The 21,317-nt window shown below is 36.7% G+C and overlaps 1 protein-coding gene across 1 annotated transcript in view; it reads right to left on the bottom strand.

The window, feature by feature from the left end:
* The window catches only part of HOOK3 (hook microtubule tethering protein 3), a 105,134-nt gene that overhangs the window by 58,654 nt on the left and 25,163 nt on the right, over positions 1–21,317 (bottom strand). Inside the window, exons 3-7 of the mRNA XM_021681597.1 lie at positions 18,840–18,912; positions 15,022–15,072; positions 13,388–13,520; positions 9,526–9,593; positions 801–863 (exon numbers count right to left, since the gene is read on the bottom strand). Coding sequence (XP_021537272.1) covers positions 801–863; positions 9,526–9,593; positions 13,388–13,520; positions 15,022–15,072; positions 18,840–18,912 — 388 coding nt within the window. The remainder of the gene's footprint in view (positions 1–800; positions 864–9,525; positions 9,594–13,387; positions 13,521–15,021; positions 15,073–18,839; positions 18,913–21,317) is intronic.

The following is a 21,317-nucleotide window of genomic DNA, read 5'->3' as shown; positions in this document are numbered from 1 at the left end:
ACAGATGGAATATAGAAACTGACAATTTAAGTTGCAGTATTTTATTGGAAAGCAGTAATTAAAATTACAAAATGACTTTTTGGTTAAAATCGCTAGAACAGGGGCGCCTGGGTGGCTCAGTTGTTAAGAGTCTACCCTTGGCTCAGGTCATGATCCCAGGATCCTGGGATCTAGCACCGCATCGGGCTCCCTGCTCAGCGGGAAGCCTGCTTCTCCCTCTCCCACTCCCCCTGCTTGTATTCCCTCTCGCTGTCTCTCTGTCAAATAAATAAAATCTTTAAAAAAAAAAAAACCCGCAAGAATATACTGCAGAGTTCCTTTAAAAATACAGTAGGTTCCTTAGTACATTTAAAGATCTACTGACTGTTCAATCCTTCACAAAGATGAAGGGTGGAAGAGACATATGCAATGGAAGACTCATGTGAAATAAAAGGTATTTTGTAAATCATAAGATTAAAATGCATGCCACTTTCCAGAAATGCATCTGTTGTGTTAAATGTGGCATACAGAAAGATATCACCAATGGAAAAAGAAAAATCACAACTAGAAAACACGAATTACAATGACTTAAACTTAATTTATTTTAAAGTGGGTCATGCAATATTTTAACTACAAATTATAAATTTAATTACAAATGTGTAATATCCACTAGTAAAGTAGCTTAAGTCTTGAATTTAAGTAAATAACAAATAAACCAATACATTCTATAAGCAAATTCAACTGAAACATTCTTTTCATTAATATCCGAAGTTTATTCTTTTCAATCTCTAAATGGATAAAAACAATGCAAAATTAGATACCTGGCGATCAAGGTCAACATAGGCATCGTTTCCAGCAGAGACAGGAGATTCCTTACTCATCAGCTAAAATTAAGATTTAAATTAAGATTATAACTATGAGGCAAAAATGACATCATATAAAATATACTTAGACAACAACATGAACACCCAGCCACCACAGAATTATAAAAATTAAAATGAAAACACAAATGTAAAAGGTACATTGTCCTACAGAGTGAAACTTTTCAGTCTGAAATTTCATCCCAGGATAATGTCTTCATTTAAAATTACAGGTCTAAATTCTGGTGCTCATTTTTACCGTAAGCCCAATCATAAGAATTAAGACAAATCTTTAAGTTTAAAAAGTGGCTGGGGTGCCTGCATGGCTCAGTCGTTAAGCGTCTACCGTCGGCTCAGGTCATGATCCCAGGGTCCTGGGATCGAGCCCCGCATCCGGCTCCCTGCTCGGTAGGAAGACTGCTTCTCCCTCTCCCACTCCCCCTGCTTGTGTTCCTGCTCTCGCTGTCAAATAAATAAATAAAATCTTTAAAAAAAAAAAGTGGCTAAATGTTTTAAAACTGACTTTTCAGTAAAAAACAGCAACACTTAAGTAACTCTGTCTAAAGAATAAATATGGGCAACATCAATATTAGCCAAAATGAACTGGCTGATGTTTATAACACACACACACACACACACACACACACACACACACACGTCTTAGCCTCTCTCACCCTTGTGTTGCAGAGAGAGGATCCATAATGTGTGAGGGTTTGGGGGAAAAGGAGATAAAATTCTGATTGTGACAAGTATCAGGGGCAGACTCAAATGGTCCCAATTTTCTACTGTTTCTTTTGTTCTGTCTGAAGGACAAAAGAAAGGGGTACAATTAGAAATGTGGGGATGCACTGTTGAGAGATCTTGTAATTTCAGCCTTCAGGACCACTCTGAGAGAACTGAAATGTTATGGGGCACCTGGGTGGCTCAGTCGTTAAGCATCTGCCTTCGGCTCAGTTCATGATCCCAGGGTCCAGGGATGGAGCCCCGCATCGGGCTCCCTCCTCGGCGGGAGGCCTGCTTCTCCCTCTCCCACTCCCCCTGCTTGTGTTCCCTCTTTCGCTGTGTCTCTTTCTGTCAAATAAATAAAATCTTAAAAAAAAAAAAAAAAAAAGAACTGAAATGTTATGTTCAGCTGTACTTTTTTCTCCTTATCAGTGGTTCTCAAAGTGAAGTTCTCAAACCATCAGCATTGCTTGGAAACTCTCCAGAAATGCAAATTACTGGGTCCCAGTCCAGATGTACTGACTCATAAATTGTGGGGTTAGGGCTCTGCAACATATTTAATAAAGTCCTCCAGGTCTCTGATACATACTGAAATTTGAGAATTACTGCTCTATATTAATGGGATGAGAAGATTTCAAAGTCCCTCAGCATAACTAGGAAAAAAAAAAAATCTCAGTAAGAGTAAAAAAACTACTGGCTTCAATGTTTATGCCTTTCTTTCTTTTTTTTTTGATGTGGGGCTTGATCCCAGGACCCTGAGACCATGACCCGAGCCGAAGGTAGACACTTAACGACTGAGCCACCCAGGCGCCCCTGTTTATGCTTTTCTTGTGACAATATTAATCTTAAGATTTTTTTAAGACTTCTTCCAACTGAAAAAATAATCCCATTGTAAAGAATATACAATTCATAAAAATATAAAAAGAAAAAACCATTATTCTACCATCTACAAACAATTACCTTTATAATTTTGAAATATTTAAGAAGGTACCATCCATGGGTGTAGCACACACAGGTCAAGTGAGAAAGACAAGCATACTGTAGTGTGATAAAGGCTCTGAGGGCTCAGAGAGACAGTATCTAATCAGAGGCAGGTGGCAGAAGGACTAGGAGTATTTTCTCCCAGTCTTTTTCCTTTTCCTACCGTTATAGTTAAGTCCTCATCATAACACAGTAAACTCTGAATAAAAACCAAGGTGTCCTACACTCTGAATATAACCTTTTCTCAACTCTGGTCTCTCATTCAATTACGTTTAGTTTATGTGCTCCTCAATTTGAGGTTTCCAAGCCCTTTATCTCCCTCCTTTCTCCTGGCCTTCTAGTGAGAACCCATCATTCTGATATTCACTTTCTTCTTTACTTTCCTTAGACTTTATAGTAAACATTATTGTTTTTTCCTGCTCACATTTACTCCTCCTTCTTCTGCTAACATCATCATCTTATTTTTGGGAATTTCCCTCCCCTGCTTTAGCTTCCAGGGTTCATCATCTGTTTAACCAACTGCCTTCTACTATCTAGCCTAGATTTTTCAGTCTTTTATGTTGATGACCTTTGTCAATATCTCAATTTTCTTATCCTCTATTCCTTTCCTTTGTCCTGGCAAAATCTCAGTCTAAAATCAATCCACCCACCTATCTCTTCTGGCCATACACCAGACTGCTAAGTACTGAGAGAGTGAAAAAACAAAACAAAATTTAAATCATAAAACACTATTAATATATAGTTTCCATTTTCAATTGGGCCTTTAAAGTTGCCCCAAAAGTACAGTTATGTTTTCCTAGTCAGCAGTCTCTTTTTTCCTTTTAGAGATTTTCTAAACCTTTCCTACTTCTCAAACCTCTGCACTCTTCATCAGAAAACCTTGTCTGCAAATAAGAATTTCCCACGTCTTAATCCATAAAATTGGCAAGGTTCATGCCCATCTTTTCCTTTTTCAATCTTGTTTTAACAAAAGTGCTATTCTTCCCATTGAAGGCTAATCTCTCCACTTGTGCTCCCTGACCCAATCTCTTCTCAGCTTTTTTAGTAGGATGGCTTTTATAAAAAAGATGGGCAGAGGTGCCTAGGTGGTGCAGTCGGTTGTGTGTCTGACTCTTGGTTCCTCAGCTCAGGTTGTGATGTCAGGGTCATGGGATCGAGCCTCACGTCAGGCTCCACATTCAGCACAGTCTACTTGAGTTTCTCTCTCTCCCTCTTCCCCTCCTGCTTGTGTGTTCTCTAAAATAAATGAATGGATCTTTAAAAAAAAAAAAAAAAAGGACACTAACAAGGGTTGGCAAAGAGGTGGAAAAAACAGAATCCTAGTGCACTGCTGGTAGGAATGTAAAATGCTACAGGATCTGTGGAAAACAAGTTGGTGCTTCCTCAAAAAGTTAAACATAGAATTACCATATGATCGAGAAATTCAATTTCAATATGCCCAAAAGAATTAATAGTGGCTGTTAAAAAAAAAACAAAAACAAAAAACCCGTATACTAACATTCACAGCAGCATTATTCACAATAGCCAAAAGTAGGAACAGCCAAATGTCCCTCAACTGATGAATAAACAAAATGTTGCACACCCATACCATGGATTATTCAGCCATAAAAAGGAACAAGTATTGATAAATGCTACAAAATAACCTTGAAAATATTATGCTAAATGAACAAAGATAGACACAAAAGGCCACATATCATATGATTCCATTTATATGAAATATCCAGAATGGGGAAATTCATACAGACAGAAAGCAGATTACTGGTTGCCATGGGCTGGAGCGAGGAGGAAATGAGAATGGCCTGTGTAGTGGGTGTACAGGGTTTCCTTTTTTGGTGATGGAAAAAGTGCTGGAACAAAATAGTGATAATGTTTGCACATTATGAACATACTAAATGTCACTAATGGCAAATTTTTGTTATGTGTATTTTACTACAGTAAATAAATGTCAGTAAAGAAATATAAATAGAATGTCCTTAAAAAAAAAAAAAAGGCTACCATTTTACAGAAGCCCTTCTTACTTCCATTATTCTATCCAGCTACCCCCCTTTTCCCCCTAGGTCCAATTAGTCACCAAGCCTATTGATTCAAGCTCCTATAATTTTCAAATCTGTCCACCTGTCTCCACCCTGACTGCCATAACCTACTTCAGGCTTCCATCATTCTTCGCTGGATAATTACCAAAGTCTCTTAACTGCTCTCCGTTTTTCTAGCCCAGTTTTCCTCCAAACCATTCTTCTCTTCATATGGATTTTCTTAAATATAGACTTTAATGTATTTTCTCCTTAAAATCTATTCACGGATTTCCAAAATCCCAACTCCCTAATCCTAATGAAACTGCTCAATATTCTAATGACTTTAGGTCTCTTGTTTAATTTCTAAGCACTTCCTACCTTACTGTGTTTACTATAGGCATTCTTCTTTCAGAACATCCAACATTCCATGTAGGTCTTGCTTTCTCTTGCCTCCTGGACTTTAGAACAATTTTTGCCCTTTCCTTACCTCATCTCATCCTTCCATGCTCAGTCAAGATGCCACCTTCTCTGAGAAGCCTTCCCTTAAGTCCCCAAAATGACTTAGCTACTCTTTTGAGGTACTCCTAATATTTTTCCCATTATCGTACTCTTCATTTTGAATGTTTTGAATGTATGTGAATTGCTTGGTTAGCCATTTCTCCAATGAGATTTAGACTTTGTGGAGGCAAGAGACCATGTCTGTCTTTTTCATAATTATATCCTGAATGCCTACTACCAGCTCTTGGTGTATATTAGGTGCTTGATGGTATGTTCTAAATGAACAAAAGGAATATGCATATGAAAGACATATAATCTATTCTTAAAATCTAATTGTATGTACAGCTTAATATATTGCTTTGTTCGCTTGACATTTCAACCTTTTTAAGATTTTATTTATTTATTTGATAGAGAGAGAGAAGCAGGTTCCCCACCAAGCAGGGAGCCTGATGTGGGGCTCGATCCCAGGACACTGGGATCATGACCTGAGCCCAAGGCAGACGCTTAACCGACTGAGCCACCCAGATGCCCCTCCCTTGACATTTTAACTGTTTTCCCTTTGTCATAAGATACTTTATTCTTTTTTTAAAAGATTGATTGATTTATTTTAGAGACTGAGAACGTGTGTGTATGTGGGGGGACACAGAGGGAGAGGGAGTCTTAAGCAGACTCCACACTGAGCACAGAGCCACCAAGTGGGGGGGGGGGACACACACCTTGGTTTTGTCTCAGGTCATGTCTCAGGACACTAGATCACAACCTGAGACAAAACCAAGAGTCAGATGCCCAACTGACTGTGCCAGCCAGGAGCCCCATAAGATAATTTTTTAAAAACAAGTTAGTATCAGCTATAAAATATTCCATGAGATGGAGGTACCCTAATTTAAACACTTGCTTCCCAATGGATGCACACTGTTGTCATATTTCTATTAATATAAAATAGTTTGGAGGTGCCTAGCTGGCTCAGTCGGAAGAGCACATGATTCTTGATCTTGGGGTTGTGAATTCAAGCCCCACACTGCATCTAGTAGAGATTAACTTAAATAAACTTTTAAAAAGTTATATAAAATAGTTTGATAAACACTGTTGTGCCCAATCTTCGTCTGGTTTTCTAAATAATTCCTTGGGCTAGATTCACAGAATTAAAAATCATTTGGTCATAGGTTTTAATTTTAAAAATATTCCTGATTATAATTACAAACCTGTAATTACAGAAAAATTGACAAATACAGAAAAGAGCACAGAACATCCAACCATTTGGAGATGGTTAACATTTTGTCATTTTCACTCATCTTAATTTCTCTTTTTAAAAGAAATGGGATTATATTGCTCATGTGCTCTGTTTCCCTAATAAGCCTTACACATATTGTTATATATTTTCCAAAAATATACTTTAATGTTACCTAATATACCAATATATTATTCTACTGTAATTTATTTATCTGTGCCCCAATTGCTGGGCAGTTAGATTATTTCTAATGTTTCAGTACTAGAAAATAATGCTGAAATAAACAATCTTGAGGCAATATAGCATAATGGTTCTGGGTGTGGGCTCTGAACTCAGACTGCTTAAACCTGAGTTCTAACTCTGCCACTACTTCTTGTGTGAACTTGAGTTACTCACATTGTCTATGCTTCAGTTTCCCCTTTTATAAAATGGGGACAGTAACAGCATACACCTCAAAATATCACAATTACTCATTTTTTAAAATTTTGGTAAAATATATAGAACATAAAATTTGCCATTTTAACAATTTTAAGTCTACATTTTAGTAGCATTAATTATAATTGTGGTGAATTTTAAATGAGTTAATAGACATAATGTGTTTAATAAGTACCAACACTATCTAGCACACAGTAGGTTCAAGATAAATGTCTGCTATCACTATTACTACTATGTATCTCTGTATTTCAGATCTCCTTAGGATAAATTCCTAAAAACAGAATTACAGGATCAATTATAGTAAGGCAGAACTGTTAGTGGCCCCTTATTCTTTTTCCTATTTTTGCTTAGTAACAGACTCCTCATATTTTGGCTGGCTTTGTGACTACCTGGAATAAAGACCACATTTCCCATGGTTTCCCTGTGTGGCTATGTGAGTAATATCTGGCTAACATAAATGAGAATTGCTGAAAGTTTATTTAGAGGAAGTGGATAACTCTTCCTTCAGTCCTTCCTGACGGCTGGAAATGGAACGTGGTAGCTGGAACTTGAGAAGCCACAGCTGAACCACTAAGTAGGAAACATGTATTAAGGATGGCAGACAATAAGAAACAAGAAAGCTGGGTCCCTGATGACTATAGAGCAGAATCCAGGACCACTTAAGAGCAAAATAACTTCTATCTTGCTTGAGAGATCATCATTTTGATATTTTAACACTCATGACCTAATATCTCATATGATATAAAGAGTATAATATTTTTAAAAAGATGTACCAGTTTATCTTCCTACCATCAGAGCTGACTGCTAAACTGATCGTCTTTTAAAAGCTTTGTGTTTGGGGCGCCTGGGTGGCTCAGTTGGTTAAGCGACTGCCTTCGGCTCAGGTCATGATCCTGGAGTCCCGGGATCGAGTCCCGCATCGGGCTCCCTGCTCAGAGGGGAGTCTGCCTCTCCCTTTGACTCTCCCCCTCTCATGCTCTCTATCACTCTCTCTCAATAAATAAATAAAAACCTTAAAAAAAAAAAAAAAATAAATAAAAGCTTTGTGTTTTTGAAAGGTCCTGTGTAGTAAGGAATTTGGCTGGCCTTTGTCCTGTTATTGGCAAGCAGCCTCTCAATCTCTGGAATTTCCTTACTGATAAGATTATCTTTGTTATTTGTGGGCCCCTAGGTAGTTTAAGCTAAAAAGTTGGATAACTGAAATTGGGGGCTGGCCATGCCAGCAAAACCAGCCATGTATCAGCCTGGGTCTTTGAGCCACTTGAAAATCAGGCTGACTTCTGCGGGGGAGGAGAGCTGGAAACTGCGTTCAACCCCATGGTCACTGATACAATCAATCATACCTACATAATGAAACCCCAGTAAAAACTTTGGACATGAAAACTCAGGTGAGCCTCCCTTGATGGCAGTACTTTAGAATTGCCACACAGTAATGTGCTGGGAGTGTGATAGGTCTTAATTCCATGGAGAGGGAACAACAGAAACTTTGCATCTGGGACCTCCCAGACCTCACTGTATTAATTTTTAGGGTGGGGGGAGTTGGTTCTGGTTTGTATTCTTTCACTATAGTAATACTGTCATCATTCCTGAGTTCTGTGAATCAGAACCCTGAGGGGGTAGTGGGAACTCCTGGATTTACAGTCAGATGGTCAGATTTTTGAAAAACACAACTTTACTTAATTTGCACTTAGCATTTTTCATGTTGTCTGTTGTATTTTTTTCTGTCAGTTGCACGTTCAAGTCCTATATTGTTCTCTAGTACCCGTTTGTTCCACTTTTATGATTAAAAACATTCTCACATCCTGAGATCAACTGGTTATTAATCTACATTTTATTTTTACTTTTATAATTTGATGTTTCACATTTGATGGAGTTCAAGACATGCTACCCCGAAGTACGGCTCCTTGGCATATTGAATACTTCAAGCTGAAGGAATTGGAGAAATAGCAGGTACAGAAAGCAGGTCAGAAAAGCCTCATGTGAGAGGTGCCCTCCCTATACTCAAAGGAAAGAAGAATCCTTATCTCCAAAGACACAGGGATTCTGAAAGGACTCTGAATCAACAGGACTTGCTGTTTCCCCCAGTTACTACCCTTAACTCAAACCCTTATTTGCCCTATCACGTTTTTCCATGATTCTCCACTCTTCATCAAACCTAGCACCAAAGTACTCAGGTTTAAACGCTTCTTTGAAAAACTAAATAAAAAATAAACACTTCTTTGGTCTTCATTTCCTTAAGAAGGTCTCAATGTTATGTAAAACTTACATTAAATACATTTGTATCCTTTTTCTTGTTAATCTGTCCTTTGATACAGAGGTCTCAGTGGAGAACTTGAATGGGTAAAAGAAAAAGATAATTTTTCCTCCCCTACAGTTTTGATATATTCAACTAGAAATAGCTTTGGGTATGGTCGGAGTTGAAGACCCACTTTCTGCCAAACAAGAAACCAATAACTAAGTGTGAGGTAGACTGCTGGTTTAAGATATATATTTATAATGGCTTTAGGAATTAGTCTACTATTTCTAGTTCATTGGGACATTTTTAAAAATTAGGAGTAGTTACTGAATATCTATACCAATAGACAAATGTTTAAGATTTAAATACAAATGAGAAATTTAAATGTTTTTGTAATAAAAAAGAGGCAAGCTATTATTTAATAAAAACGAGGCAAGCTATTATCGTAAGTACAAAGAAAAAAATTCTCAAAAAATGAGGAGAATCTCTTTTTAAAATTTCTACATCTACTATTTAAGTTCCAGTTTGCTCCTTCAATTTCTCACAAACAGTAAGCATAAAGCTCCAACATACCTCCTGAATGGCTGTCATGACAACATGCTGAACAGATTCCTCCATCATCATAATGGCTTGGATGTACTCTGAAAACAAGAACAATCTGGAATGTCACTGTTCAAGTTAAAGATACTCAAGGAGTAAAGGCTCACACTTCATGAATTCTGTGTTTTCATTCTTTCCAGGAATTCTTCATATGCATCACAGGTAATAAAGTCCGAAAATCACAGTATTTCTCTTTCCTTAAGATAAACCCCTGGACCACCACCATCACCATTACTTACAAAGTTGAGGCTACAGCTAAAGGTCAGAGGAATACAAGCTCTTAGGAATGTAAAGACGATGAAATGGTAAAGCCTAAAGCCAGGACGGAAAGAACTCCTTATTACTATTCCTAAAATTTAAAAATTATCTGTCTTTCACATTATACTTTGTTATAGGTTAAAAAAACTCTGATGTCTGTGCTTTATTCTTGTGTGACATCAAAGCATTGCATCATGTACAATTCCTACCTTAATACTTTCTACTACAGAATAGAAAAATCTTAATAAACCTGAGAGCTGCTTAGGACAAAGAATTAAGACAGAGTTAAGATAGAAAGTGACACCATAATTAAACAAATATTGCATAACTCTGGGCTTTAAAATACATCACTAATAACCTAAAGTACCAACTTCATCAATCTTTCTTACCCTCACCACTACCAAAAAAGAGGATCTCTTAGCTGTCAGTAGGAAAAGATAATTTGTCTTCTAAAAAAGCCCTAGAAGTAGTTTTCCTTATTTGCAAATCCAACAACGAATGGAAAGCTTTTCATTAATCAAAAACATACTTTTAAGCAAGTGTTGTTCTAAGGATACTTGTACCCAATCAAATGTGTGGTGACACATACAAATATACACAACATACTTAAATCACAGGCATTTCTTAGGACAACATTAAGAATGTATCAGAACCACTATTTGGAAAAAAAGCCCTTTATTCTGAGCTCAATTTTTTGTTCTGTTTTGTTAACAAGGAGCATCCTATAAGTCTTGGAATACAAAAGAATGCTTTTAGATATTCTGCTCAGAGGTACCAAACACAGAATCCCAAGGCTCTGGAGAAAATGGCACAGCTAGGATGACTAAACAGCCCTCGAAATAAAAGACTGTGAACATGGGAAAGAAAAAGCAGTGGCACTGATAACGGGGAAGGAAAATTCAATGACAGCCTACTGGAAGTGAAGAAAAGAACAGTGGGAACAGGGAGGTTAGGAAGTTAAGTTAGGTGTGAGAGGGGAAGCGTTAGTTAAGAAGCGGTGTTGCCACGTCAAGGCCCTTCCCCGCGAACACCGTAAAATGCTACATGATAAAATGATGATGATAACTATGTTAATGTACAATCTTTGAAAAGCAAAACAAAACAAAACAAAAACCCTACAAATCTTTAGTGTCCAAAATACAAGTATATATGATTATTGGGTGCAGATCTATGAGGAAGTGCTGGAGAATGAGGTGTGCTAGGTCAGCGAGATTATCTTGAAAATTTAGTTTTCAGGGCCAGAATTTACAGATTAGTATAAAGAGTATGATGTTTAAACATGGAGACATGGGTTGTTGTCCTTGCCTAGCCTTTCACAAACCAGAAATCCTGGGCAAGTCATAGAATACTTAGTTTTCCTAATGTGTAAAAAGTATTTTTTGTTCTGTTAGTACCTAGTAGAGTACTGGGCAGAAAAGAGACACTCAGTAATTATTATCAAGGTGTCTTCTACTAATCTTTGCTTTTTCAATTTTAGCACCATTTATTTCCCCCAATTTGAGAAGTCAGATGGCCAAGATAAATGTATGCTAGGTCAATGTTCTGAGCAATTGCTCCTTACTTCTGGTAATTGAATAACTCATCTAAACATAAAGTCTTTTTTATTTGTATAGTGCTTTATGGATTCCAAAGTAAATACACATATACAATTTCATTTACTCCTCATGATCACCAGGTTTTGCATCCTCATTCTGTAGATGAGGAAACAGGCTGAGTGCGTAATCCAATGTCCATCAGGTAGCAAATGGAAGATCCACTTTAATAAGCCTCATGTTATACATCATAAATGTGCAGTGGCAAGTAATGCTGAACTCAAATTCATTTACTTTGATTCTTAGTTCTCAACTATGTTTCTGAAAACAGAGAATGCCCTCTGGATAAATATGATGTTAAAAATCCCATTCAAAGTTTTCATCATCTATATACAATTTCAGGGGAGAAACGGAATCTAGGTGTTACAAGAGAAACTTGGTCTGTGTGAGAAGCTGGATATATATTATGATTGTCTGCTTTTCCATAGGACTATGGATATAGGTAACATCTTTGTGTTCTATTTCCACCCTGCAGTAAGTCCAATTAGCCAACTCTTAACAGCTATATGCTTCCAAGAGTTGCTGAATCTCTTAACAGAATAAACACGTAAGAGGTCATTATCTGAATTCAGTGAACTATATTAAATAAATTTTCATACACCTTTTAAAATCAAAGCATCTACTTAGAGATTTAATCTGTCTTGAATCTTATTTATACCAATTTTCTAATCTTTGATAAAAAACGTTTAGATATTTTAGTAATATACAAAACTCACAAATGTAGAAAATTCTCTATTTTAATTCTTGAGTTGAACTAAATAAACTAAAACTTACTATAAGAGCATGCATGCTAAATCTAAAAGGAATAGGGACAAAGAGAAATAAATACATTGTTAGAAAAAACTCTCAGATCACAGACCAAACACTAGTCATAGCTTCAAGAAAACAATGTTGACCATTATCAAACTTGTCACAAGAACACTTAAAACGTATAGACAAGTCAAATAAAAATCTATTTTGCGTCACCGGGGATGAGGTACAGGGAGTAAGAAAAAAACCTTTGGGCTTAAAAAAAAAAATCCATCTTCTATGAAGGTCATCTAATATAATAGTAAAATACCATGTCATCATTGTTTAGAGTAGTCCCTGTCTACCTTTCTTCTCTTTCATCGCCCTTCATCCCTTCCTCACTATTCTCTAATTATACGTGTGGTTTTTTTAAATCTCTCAAAGGTAACCTAAGTCTTCCTGACATTCAGTTCCTACTATTCAGATTACTCTTAGTCCATCCTCCTCCACATCTTTGCTTATATAACTTCCCTGGCCCACGCCTGGACTGGCCCCCCATTACACTTTACCTTCACAGCACTCATCACCTCTCAGCTCACACAGTTGTGTGTGGCATTGCTTCCTGCCCTCCCCTCCACTCACCTAACAGTTCCACAAGGGCAGGTGCCGTGTCTGTTCTGTCTGGCACGGTGCTCCTAGCCTCGGCATAACGCATGAGTTCAGTAAATTTTGTGAAATAAATCCTTCATACTTGCAATCTAAAGTAGCCAATTCTAAGTTCCCAGAGCTGAATTGATCCAGTTTAACCTTCTCATTATTACTGATATTAATTTAGCTGGACCTTTTCCAATTAACAGTAAATTTCACCACACTCAGTGTAATTAAAAATAATCCACTCAAAGAATTATGTAGTTTTGCTTAAAGGGAAAGAATATTATTACAATCAAATTTTTCCAAATTGCAAAGCTCTTATGCTTGCAAACAAAGTACCAGTAAAATTATAGAAAATGGCATTGTTTGGGGCACCTGGGGGGCTCATTTGGTAGAGCACACAACTCTTGAGCTCTCAGAGTCACGAGTTTGAGTCCCATGTTGGGTGTGGAGCCTACTTAAGGAAAAAAAAAGAAAATGGCCTTGTTTGAGGGTGGCCTTATGAAGATGTTATTGTTTGTACTGGTGATTTATATATAATATATACAATATGTATTACTTTCCTTAATTATTTTAAATGCGTACACTAACATCACATAAATTACCTTGCTTCTGTTCACAGTTCACAGCACAGCCTAAGATGAGTTGAAGCATCCTTCCGAGCTCTGCTGCATCAGAATGTTCTCCAATAAGATTCACATCAGGAAGGGTAAAGTCATTAATTTGCTGTCCTAAAATCTGAATGGGGACAAAAGGATTAGAACTGCATTTACATTTTATGTCCAAATAAAATATTTGATACAGATTAGTTTGTCAGCACCAGAAACTCATTGCTAAGGACAGAGCTGTTATGTCAGGTTCACTCCCAATTTCTATTTTTACCTCCCATACCTAAATTATAACAACCTCTATCACCACAACTTAGACCCCAAAACTGAATACTTTGATCCCTTCACCACCCCTAGAAAGACAAATTCTCTGAAGTTGAAAGTAGAGACAGAGAGGTTCTGAACAAGGGGGCATCAGAAAGAGGGGAGATTAAATATAGGATTCATGCCCCAACAGTAAGATTCCCCCCAAACATGTTCACTCCATTTGACTCCAAAATGCTGATAGCCAAACACCTATATCAGGAAGGAGAATGGAGAATTCCTTTACGGGGAAATTGGCCCCAAATGAAATGAAATATGTGCAGACAAATGGGCAGGTCCCTAATAACCATACACTGAAAAAAGAAAATTCTAAAAGCAAAGAAGCAGGATGAATATGGCTCGCGTGTTACGGGTGAACAGGGTAAGGAGGTCATGCAGTGTCTGGTGGCTTATGGTAATAGGTATGAATCTGATTCTCAATACAATAGGAAACCATAAAGACTGAGAAAAGTGCATAACCAGACTTATATTTTTTAAAAACCATCCTGGCTTTAGAGTGAAAAATAAGAATAGACTAGAGGGGCAAGGGTAAAATCAGGGTTCCCAGTCAGAATACTCTAGAAATCTAAACAAGAGTTAATGATGGCTTGGTATAAAGTAGAGACAGAAAAAGCTATATATTAACTAGTAGGTCTTATGATGATATCAAAAGAAGGAAGGACTATAGGATTATTTATAGGTTTTGGGCTTGAGTAATAGGGTGGACAGCAGGATCACTTACTGAGTTGTGAAGATAAATGATCTAAGTATAGATGCAGGTATAAATGCAGGTAAACTTGTGGGGAAAAACAGTAAGAAAATAATATAGGCTTCCAGGCTATGTTGTGTCCATTTGATATCTGTGATCATGAAATTTAAAGTAAAACTAGTTCCACTGCCTGATTTTTTTCCCCCAAGCTATTCCTTGACTGTTCTGATGCAGCCTGAGAGGATAAAATGAGTTAATCTAGGGATGGGGGTTTGTCAAGGAATAAAACTAAAGTAAGCAAGGGAGTGGACTATAATAATAACCTGGATTCTAAACCACCTTCACAAGGGGATAAAAGGAGAGTTAATAGACGACAGAAAAGAAAGTATAACATAAATAATCATCTACAAACCATCCATATTATAGTGAAAAAGAGCATTTACCTAGTAACTACCTAATAGATAGTTGTTTGAACCAACATCCTAAAAACTATACAATGGAAGATAAATGATTATTAATTTTGAGGTAAATTTTCCTTTACTTGAAACTACTGTAAAATATTATAAAATTAAATTATCCTATAGTAATACTTCTAAGCAGAGTGAGAAAAAGTCCTTACCTCATGATTATAATCCAGGATTCCCTTTAAAATTTTCTTTAAATTGCTTATCTGTTTAGAGAGAGATAAAACAACTGGGTAAAAGGCAAGCACAGATCAAATAATATAATCCAACATAAAAAATTTCTGGGGACGCCTGGATGGCTCAGTCAGTTAAGCATCTGCCTTTGGCTCAGGTCATGATCTCAGGGTCCTAGGATCGAGCCCAGCATCATTGGGCTCCCGGCTCAGCGGGGAGCCTGCTTTCCTTCCTCTCTCTCTCTCTCCCTCGGCCCACCCCCCTTGTGCTTGCTCACTCTCTCTGAAATAAAATCTTAAAAAAAAAATTTCTGAACCAAAAATATAAAAAATAAAATTCAACAGTACATGTGAATTACCATAATCATCAAAAAAGGACTATCAATGGCTTAATTTGTGATCTCAAGAGATTTATAAAAAAATTGTTTCTAATCATGTTAAATTTTCAATGTTATGACACTGACAAAAATTGGGTTACTCTTAAAGTAACTTAAGTATAATGTCTCCAAATTCTCTCCACTGTCAGAAAAGACTGTTGTTTCTTTAGATGAGCACCAAAGTAAGTATTTAGGAGCATAAGGTTAAAAAATTACTATTATATCTTGAAATGCTAGTTAACAGTCAGCATTGCAAGATACGTGGGGTATAAGAAGCATCCTGGGGCGCCTGGGTGCCTCAGTTGGTTGGGCATCCAACTCTTGATCTTAGCTCAGGTCTCGATCTGAGTCGTGGGTTCGGGCCCCACCTTGGACTCCATGCTGGGCAGGCAGCCTACTTAGAAAAAGCATCCAAGAAGCAAGGAGAGGGACCAACATGTTTCCTCTCACTCAGCCATTCCAAAGCAAGAGTTCACTGGCCTATATGTTATCTGAGTGAAATGACAGGTAGAATCACCTATACTATTTAAGCTATTATTTTCTTCCTTTTTCTTTTTTGACCCAATTCATACAGTTAAATTTGTGTTAAGTTAAAATATGTACACAATATGATTCTGTTGACCATCTACCTAGCTGTTCCTACTCAATGTTAGTAGCTGAAGATGTCCTAGGACAGAAGACAGCAGAAGCTGTGACTATCAAGTAAAAGTGGCTTAATCATAGCAGTGTGATCCAGTGCAATCAGACATATTACTTTTAAGGGAAAAATTAAACTGATAACTTTTTTTTTTAAGATATATATACACACACATATATTTTGAGAGAGAAAAACAGCATAAGCATTGGGGTGTGGGGGGCGGAGGCAGCGGAAAAGGAGAGAAGCAGACTCCCCACTGAGCACAGAGCCTGATGTGGGGCTCAATCTCATGACCCTGAGATCATGACCTGAGCTGAAACCAACAGTCAGATGCTCAACTGAATGAGCCACGCAGGTGCCCCGAAAACTTATTTAAAGAAAACATCTCATAAAGAAAACACGTTTATACTTCCAGAAGAATTTGGAGACATGGAAAATATATAATACATTTTATTTCTTTTATTCTAGAATGTTCATTTTATTCATATTTTAACATTTGAAATTAAAATGTCTCAAAAATCAATGTGTTCATTTAAAATGGTAGTTTACTTCCTACTGAAAAGAACTATCTTATAATCAATGGTATCTTAAAATTGAAGAAATATGGGGCGCCTGGGTGGCTCAGTTGGTTAAGCGGCTGCCTTCGGCTCAGGTCATGATCCTGGGGTCCTGGGATCGAGCCCCACATCTGGCTCCCTGCTCAGCAGAGAGCCTGCCTCTCCCTCTGCCTGCCACTCTGCCTACTTGTGCTCTCTCTTTCTCTGTCAAATAAATAAATAAAATCTTTAAAAAATAAATAAATAAAATAAAAAAATAAATAAAATTGAAGAAATATAACAGGATAAAATATGGAGAACAGGAATGCAAATCAGAACTGACATTTCCAGTTCTGAATATTAAGAATATGATAAAGTTCTCCCCCTTCTCTATATTACTGTCTCTGTCACACTCATGACACCGAAGACTGTGCGTTTTACATGTGTGTTGTATGCATGGAAGGTGGGGTATATACCTTTCTCTTTGGTCAAGACAGCAAGCAAACACAAATTGATTAGTAGCATTATTTTAAATATCCAGAATTGCTTTACACATGTTAAAACATTAAAAAATAATCATTTAGGTGTGCCTGTGTGGCTTAGTCAGTTGAATGAATGACTCCTGATTTCAGCTCAGATCATGAACTCAGGGTTGTGAGATCGAATCCCACATTGGGCTCTGCACTGGGTGTGGAGCCTGCTTAGGATTCTCTCTTTCCTTCCGCCCCTCCCTACCTCGCTCTTTCTCTATTTAAAAAAAAAAAAAAGAAAGAAAGAAAATATATATAATCACACACACACACACACAGAGTATATACATATATAATGTGTTATATATGTATAAATCATTTGTTTATTCTTGAAAGTTTAGAAATTAAAATAGTAGCTTAAACCAGTGTCCATTCACTCTATTAGTAAATAAAAGGAATTAAACAAAAGGAATTAAATTTTGGCAGACCCAATATTTAAGCAATCAATGACTATTTTTCATCAAATATGTGTTTTATGGAAGAAATATAAAGACAAACCAAGCTTAACATACCTCAAGTCCAGGAACTACACATGCTTACTCATTTGCATTTCTGAGTCTCTACCCCTCTGTATCAAAGAGAAATGGTTCTAGAGCTTTCCAAACTGGCAGTCATAATCATCACTAGGTCATAAAAATCAATTTAGTGTAACAAAATTATAGAGATGGAGAACAAATTAGTGGTTTCCAGGGAATAGGGTGAAGAGTGTGTGGTGTGGATGTGGTCATAAAGGCAGCATCGTGGAGTCTCGCAGAGATGGAACAACTCTGTGTCTTCATTGTGGTGAGCATTATACGAAACTACATTATCACTAGAGCTACACATAACTGTACATACAAAAACACAAAAGGGCATATGTACAACTGGTGAAAACTGAGTGAACTGGCTTGTACCAATGTCAGTTCCTTAGTTTTGATATTTTATTATAGTTATGCAAGATGTAACCACTGGGAAAACTGGGTGAAAGGTACACAGAACTCTGTACATTTTTTTGCAACCCCCTGTGAATCTAGAATTATTTCAAAACATAAAGTTAAAATAATTTAGCGGGTTGCAACTAATACTTTTTAAAACCAAAACATCAGTGCCTAGAATAAGGGGAAAAACTTGTTCAACTATGTATGCACATACGTTTAGCTGGATAGGAGGCTGCGATGTAAACACTATTTCTTATTGTGGGTTTTGGCTTTCTCAAAGAAGCTTGAGAAATACTGGAACTTAAGGCTACCAGGAAAAGAAATGAAAATACTTCATTCTTAGGGTTCTGGGCTCAGTTAACAATGACCAGTATTTCCTTATTATTAATAACAACAAGACTAGCAACTAACACTACATATGTGCACTATCCTAAGGACATTATATATATTAACTCATTTATTTCTGTGAGGTAGATCCTATTACAATCCTCATTTTACAAATGGGGAATCGAGGTACAGAATGATTAGAAGTCTTTCCCAGACAGTGGATGGTAGAATTGTGATACGAACACAGGCACTTTGGCTCTAGAGTCCATGCCCGCGGTCACTGTGTTTCACTGACTTACACTATATATGTATCTTTGTGAGCAACTTCAGGTTACCTCCAATCTTCAATTCTGGATTATTTCACTACAGGCAATCTAGGTTTCTAAAGCTCACTGAACACATCAGATGAAAGTTCAACAAATATATACACACAACTAAAAGACTATTTAACAGATGGGAAAATAAAAAGAAAATACCTTTAGCCTCCAATTATCTCCTACTTCGGTTTTGATTCTGTTTAGCCAATTTTCATCAAAATATGCAGGATCTCTGCAGATAAGAAAAAGCTAGCATATTAATCATGCAGCTATCAAGCTTAAAAAAAAAAGAAAACTGAAACTTATCCCATAACATCACTTAACTGCAACATAAACATATATTTACCACATATTCGCTACTAAATAACTCATTGTGGAGACTGGATGCAATTATAGATTTTTCTAAAATCAACCTATTATCAGTATATCATAAAACATATATTATCAAAAACAAACTAAAAAATGAAAAATGATAACATACAGTTGACATATTTTTAAAAACAAATTATAGATGAATAAGCTATCCTGGAATTAACATAATTTTTAGATATAGTAATATCTAAAACCAGTCAAATTTGAGACACAATTTTAAACAGACAAATGTATCAAGAAAAAGGTTAACATAAGCCTTTCACTTAATATTTCAATAATTTCTGTCACCTAATACTTTGAAAGTCACCAATAATGCTATTAAAATTTCAATTTCTGGGATGCTGATGGCTCAGTCAGTTAAATGTCTGCCTTCAGCTCAGGTCATGATCCCAGGGTTCTGGGATGGAGCCCCAAGTCCAGGGCTCCATGGGGAGCCTGTTTCTCCCTCTCCTGCTCGCCCCTGCTTGTGATGTCAAATAAATAAAATCTTTAAAAATTTTTTCAATTTATTTTTTTTAAAGATTTATTTTAGAAAGAGAGAGTGTAAATGCCCGGGGTGTGGGGGTGGAGCAGAGGGAGAGTCTTAAGCAGACTCCAACAGGGGACTTGATTTCACAACCCTGAGATCATGACCTGAGCCAAAACCAAGAGTCAGATGCTTAAGTGACTAAGCCATCCAGGTGACCCAAAATTTCAATTTATTTAAATATAGAGTGAAAATAAATAAATATTATAGACTGAGAACCTATTTTCTCACATGTAATACCAAGCATTAGACAAGTTGGACACTGTTTGCAAAATGTTTAAAATCTAAGTTAACACTGGTGTGGACAAACTGAAACACCTATGAATATACCTATACTTATTTTTCTTAGGAAAACCTCCCCAAACTACTATAAATAGAAAGAAAAAAATTGTTTTTTTAGCCCAGCATGATCCTCATCTAAAAATTTTTGAAACCAATGCTCTAAGACGTTAAGTTATTTATTCAAGGGGCGCCTGGGTGGCTCAGTCATTAAGCATCTGCCTTCGGCTCAGGTCATGGTCCCAGGGTCCTGGGATGGAGCCCCACACTGGGCTCCCTTCTCAGCGGGGAGTCTGCTTCTCCCTCTCCCACTCGCCCTGCTTGTGTTTCCTCTCTCACTGTGTCTCTATCAAATAAATAAATAAAATCTTTTTAAAAAAATTATTCAAGACCACAGATTGAACACCTGTTTGTCCTGCTTTAGCAAGTGCTAAGTCCAGAGATCTTTCCACAACGCCACAACTGTCTCCATTCATCCCCAAAACATAATGGCAATGAGAGGAATGTTAGGAAATAAAAAAAAAAAATCTACATTTCAACTTAAACTGTCACTCAAACTGATACAATCAGCACTAAATTTTGTTCATATCTTTAAATGAAGTAACATGTTTATAACTTTTAATGTTATTGTTTAAAAAATGTATTTAGGTATGAAATTTATGAAAAAAGTTACAACTAAGTCACCTCTAAAAATCTATTTTTATTTTTAATTTTTTTATTATTTCATAATTATTGTTGGAGCCTGTATCATATAGCTTTTAAAAATAGCTTTATTGAGATATAATTCATATACCATATGACTCATCCATTTAAAGTATACAATGCAATGGGTTTTAGTACATTCACAGAGTTGTATGACCATAACCATTATCTAAATATAGTGTTCGGACATTTCCATCTTCCCAAAAAGAAACCTTTATCTATTACCCATCACTGTCCATTTCCCTCTCTCCAGCCCCTGGGAATTACTCATCGCCTTTCTGTCTCCATGGGTTTGCCTATTCTGGACATTTCATATAAATGAAATCATACGCTTTGTGGTCTTTTCTGTCTGGCTTCTTTCATTTAGGATGGTTTTAGGATTCATTCATATTGTAGTATGTATTACCACTTCATTTCTTTTTATGACTCAACAACATTCCATTAATGGGTATAATAAATTGTGGTTATCCATGCATCAGCTGATGTGTATTTGGGTTGTTTTTACTTTTTAGCTATTATGAATAATGATGCTTTGAACATTTGACCAGTTCGGTGTGGACATGTTTCTTGTGGGTATATGCCCAGGAGTGGAACTGGTGGGTCCCATAGTAACTGTGTGTTTAACATTTGAAGCAAGGCCAAACTGTTTTCCAAAGTAGTGACACCACTTTACATTCCCACCAGCAATGTATGTTGGTTCCAATTTCTCCATGCACTTGTTATTTTCTGTCCTTTTAATTACAGTCATCCTAGTGGAT

Source organism: Neomonachus schauinslandi, chromosome 2 (genome assembly GCF_002201575.2).
Source record: "Neomonachus schauinslandi chromosome 2, ASM220157v2, whole genome shotgun sequence".
Classification (NCBI taxonomy): Eukaryota; Metazoa; Chordata; class Mammalia; order Carnivora; family Phocidae; genus Neomonachus; species Neomonachus schauinslandi.
Note: the sequence above shows the minus strand (reverse complement) of the source record. Positions and strands in the feature narration are given on the sequence as shown.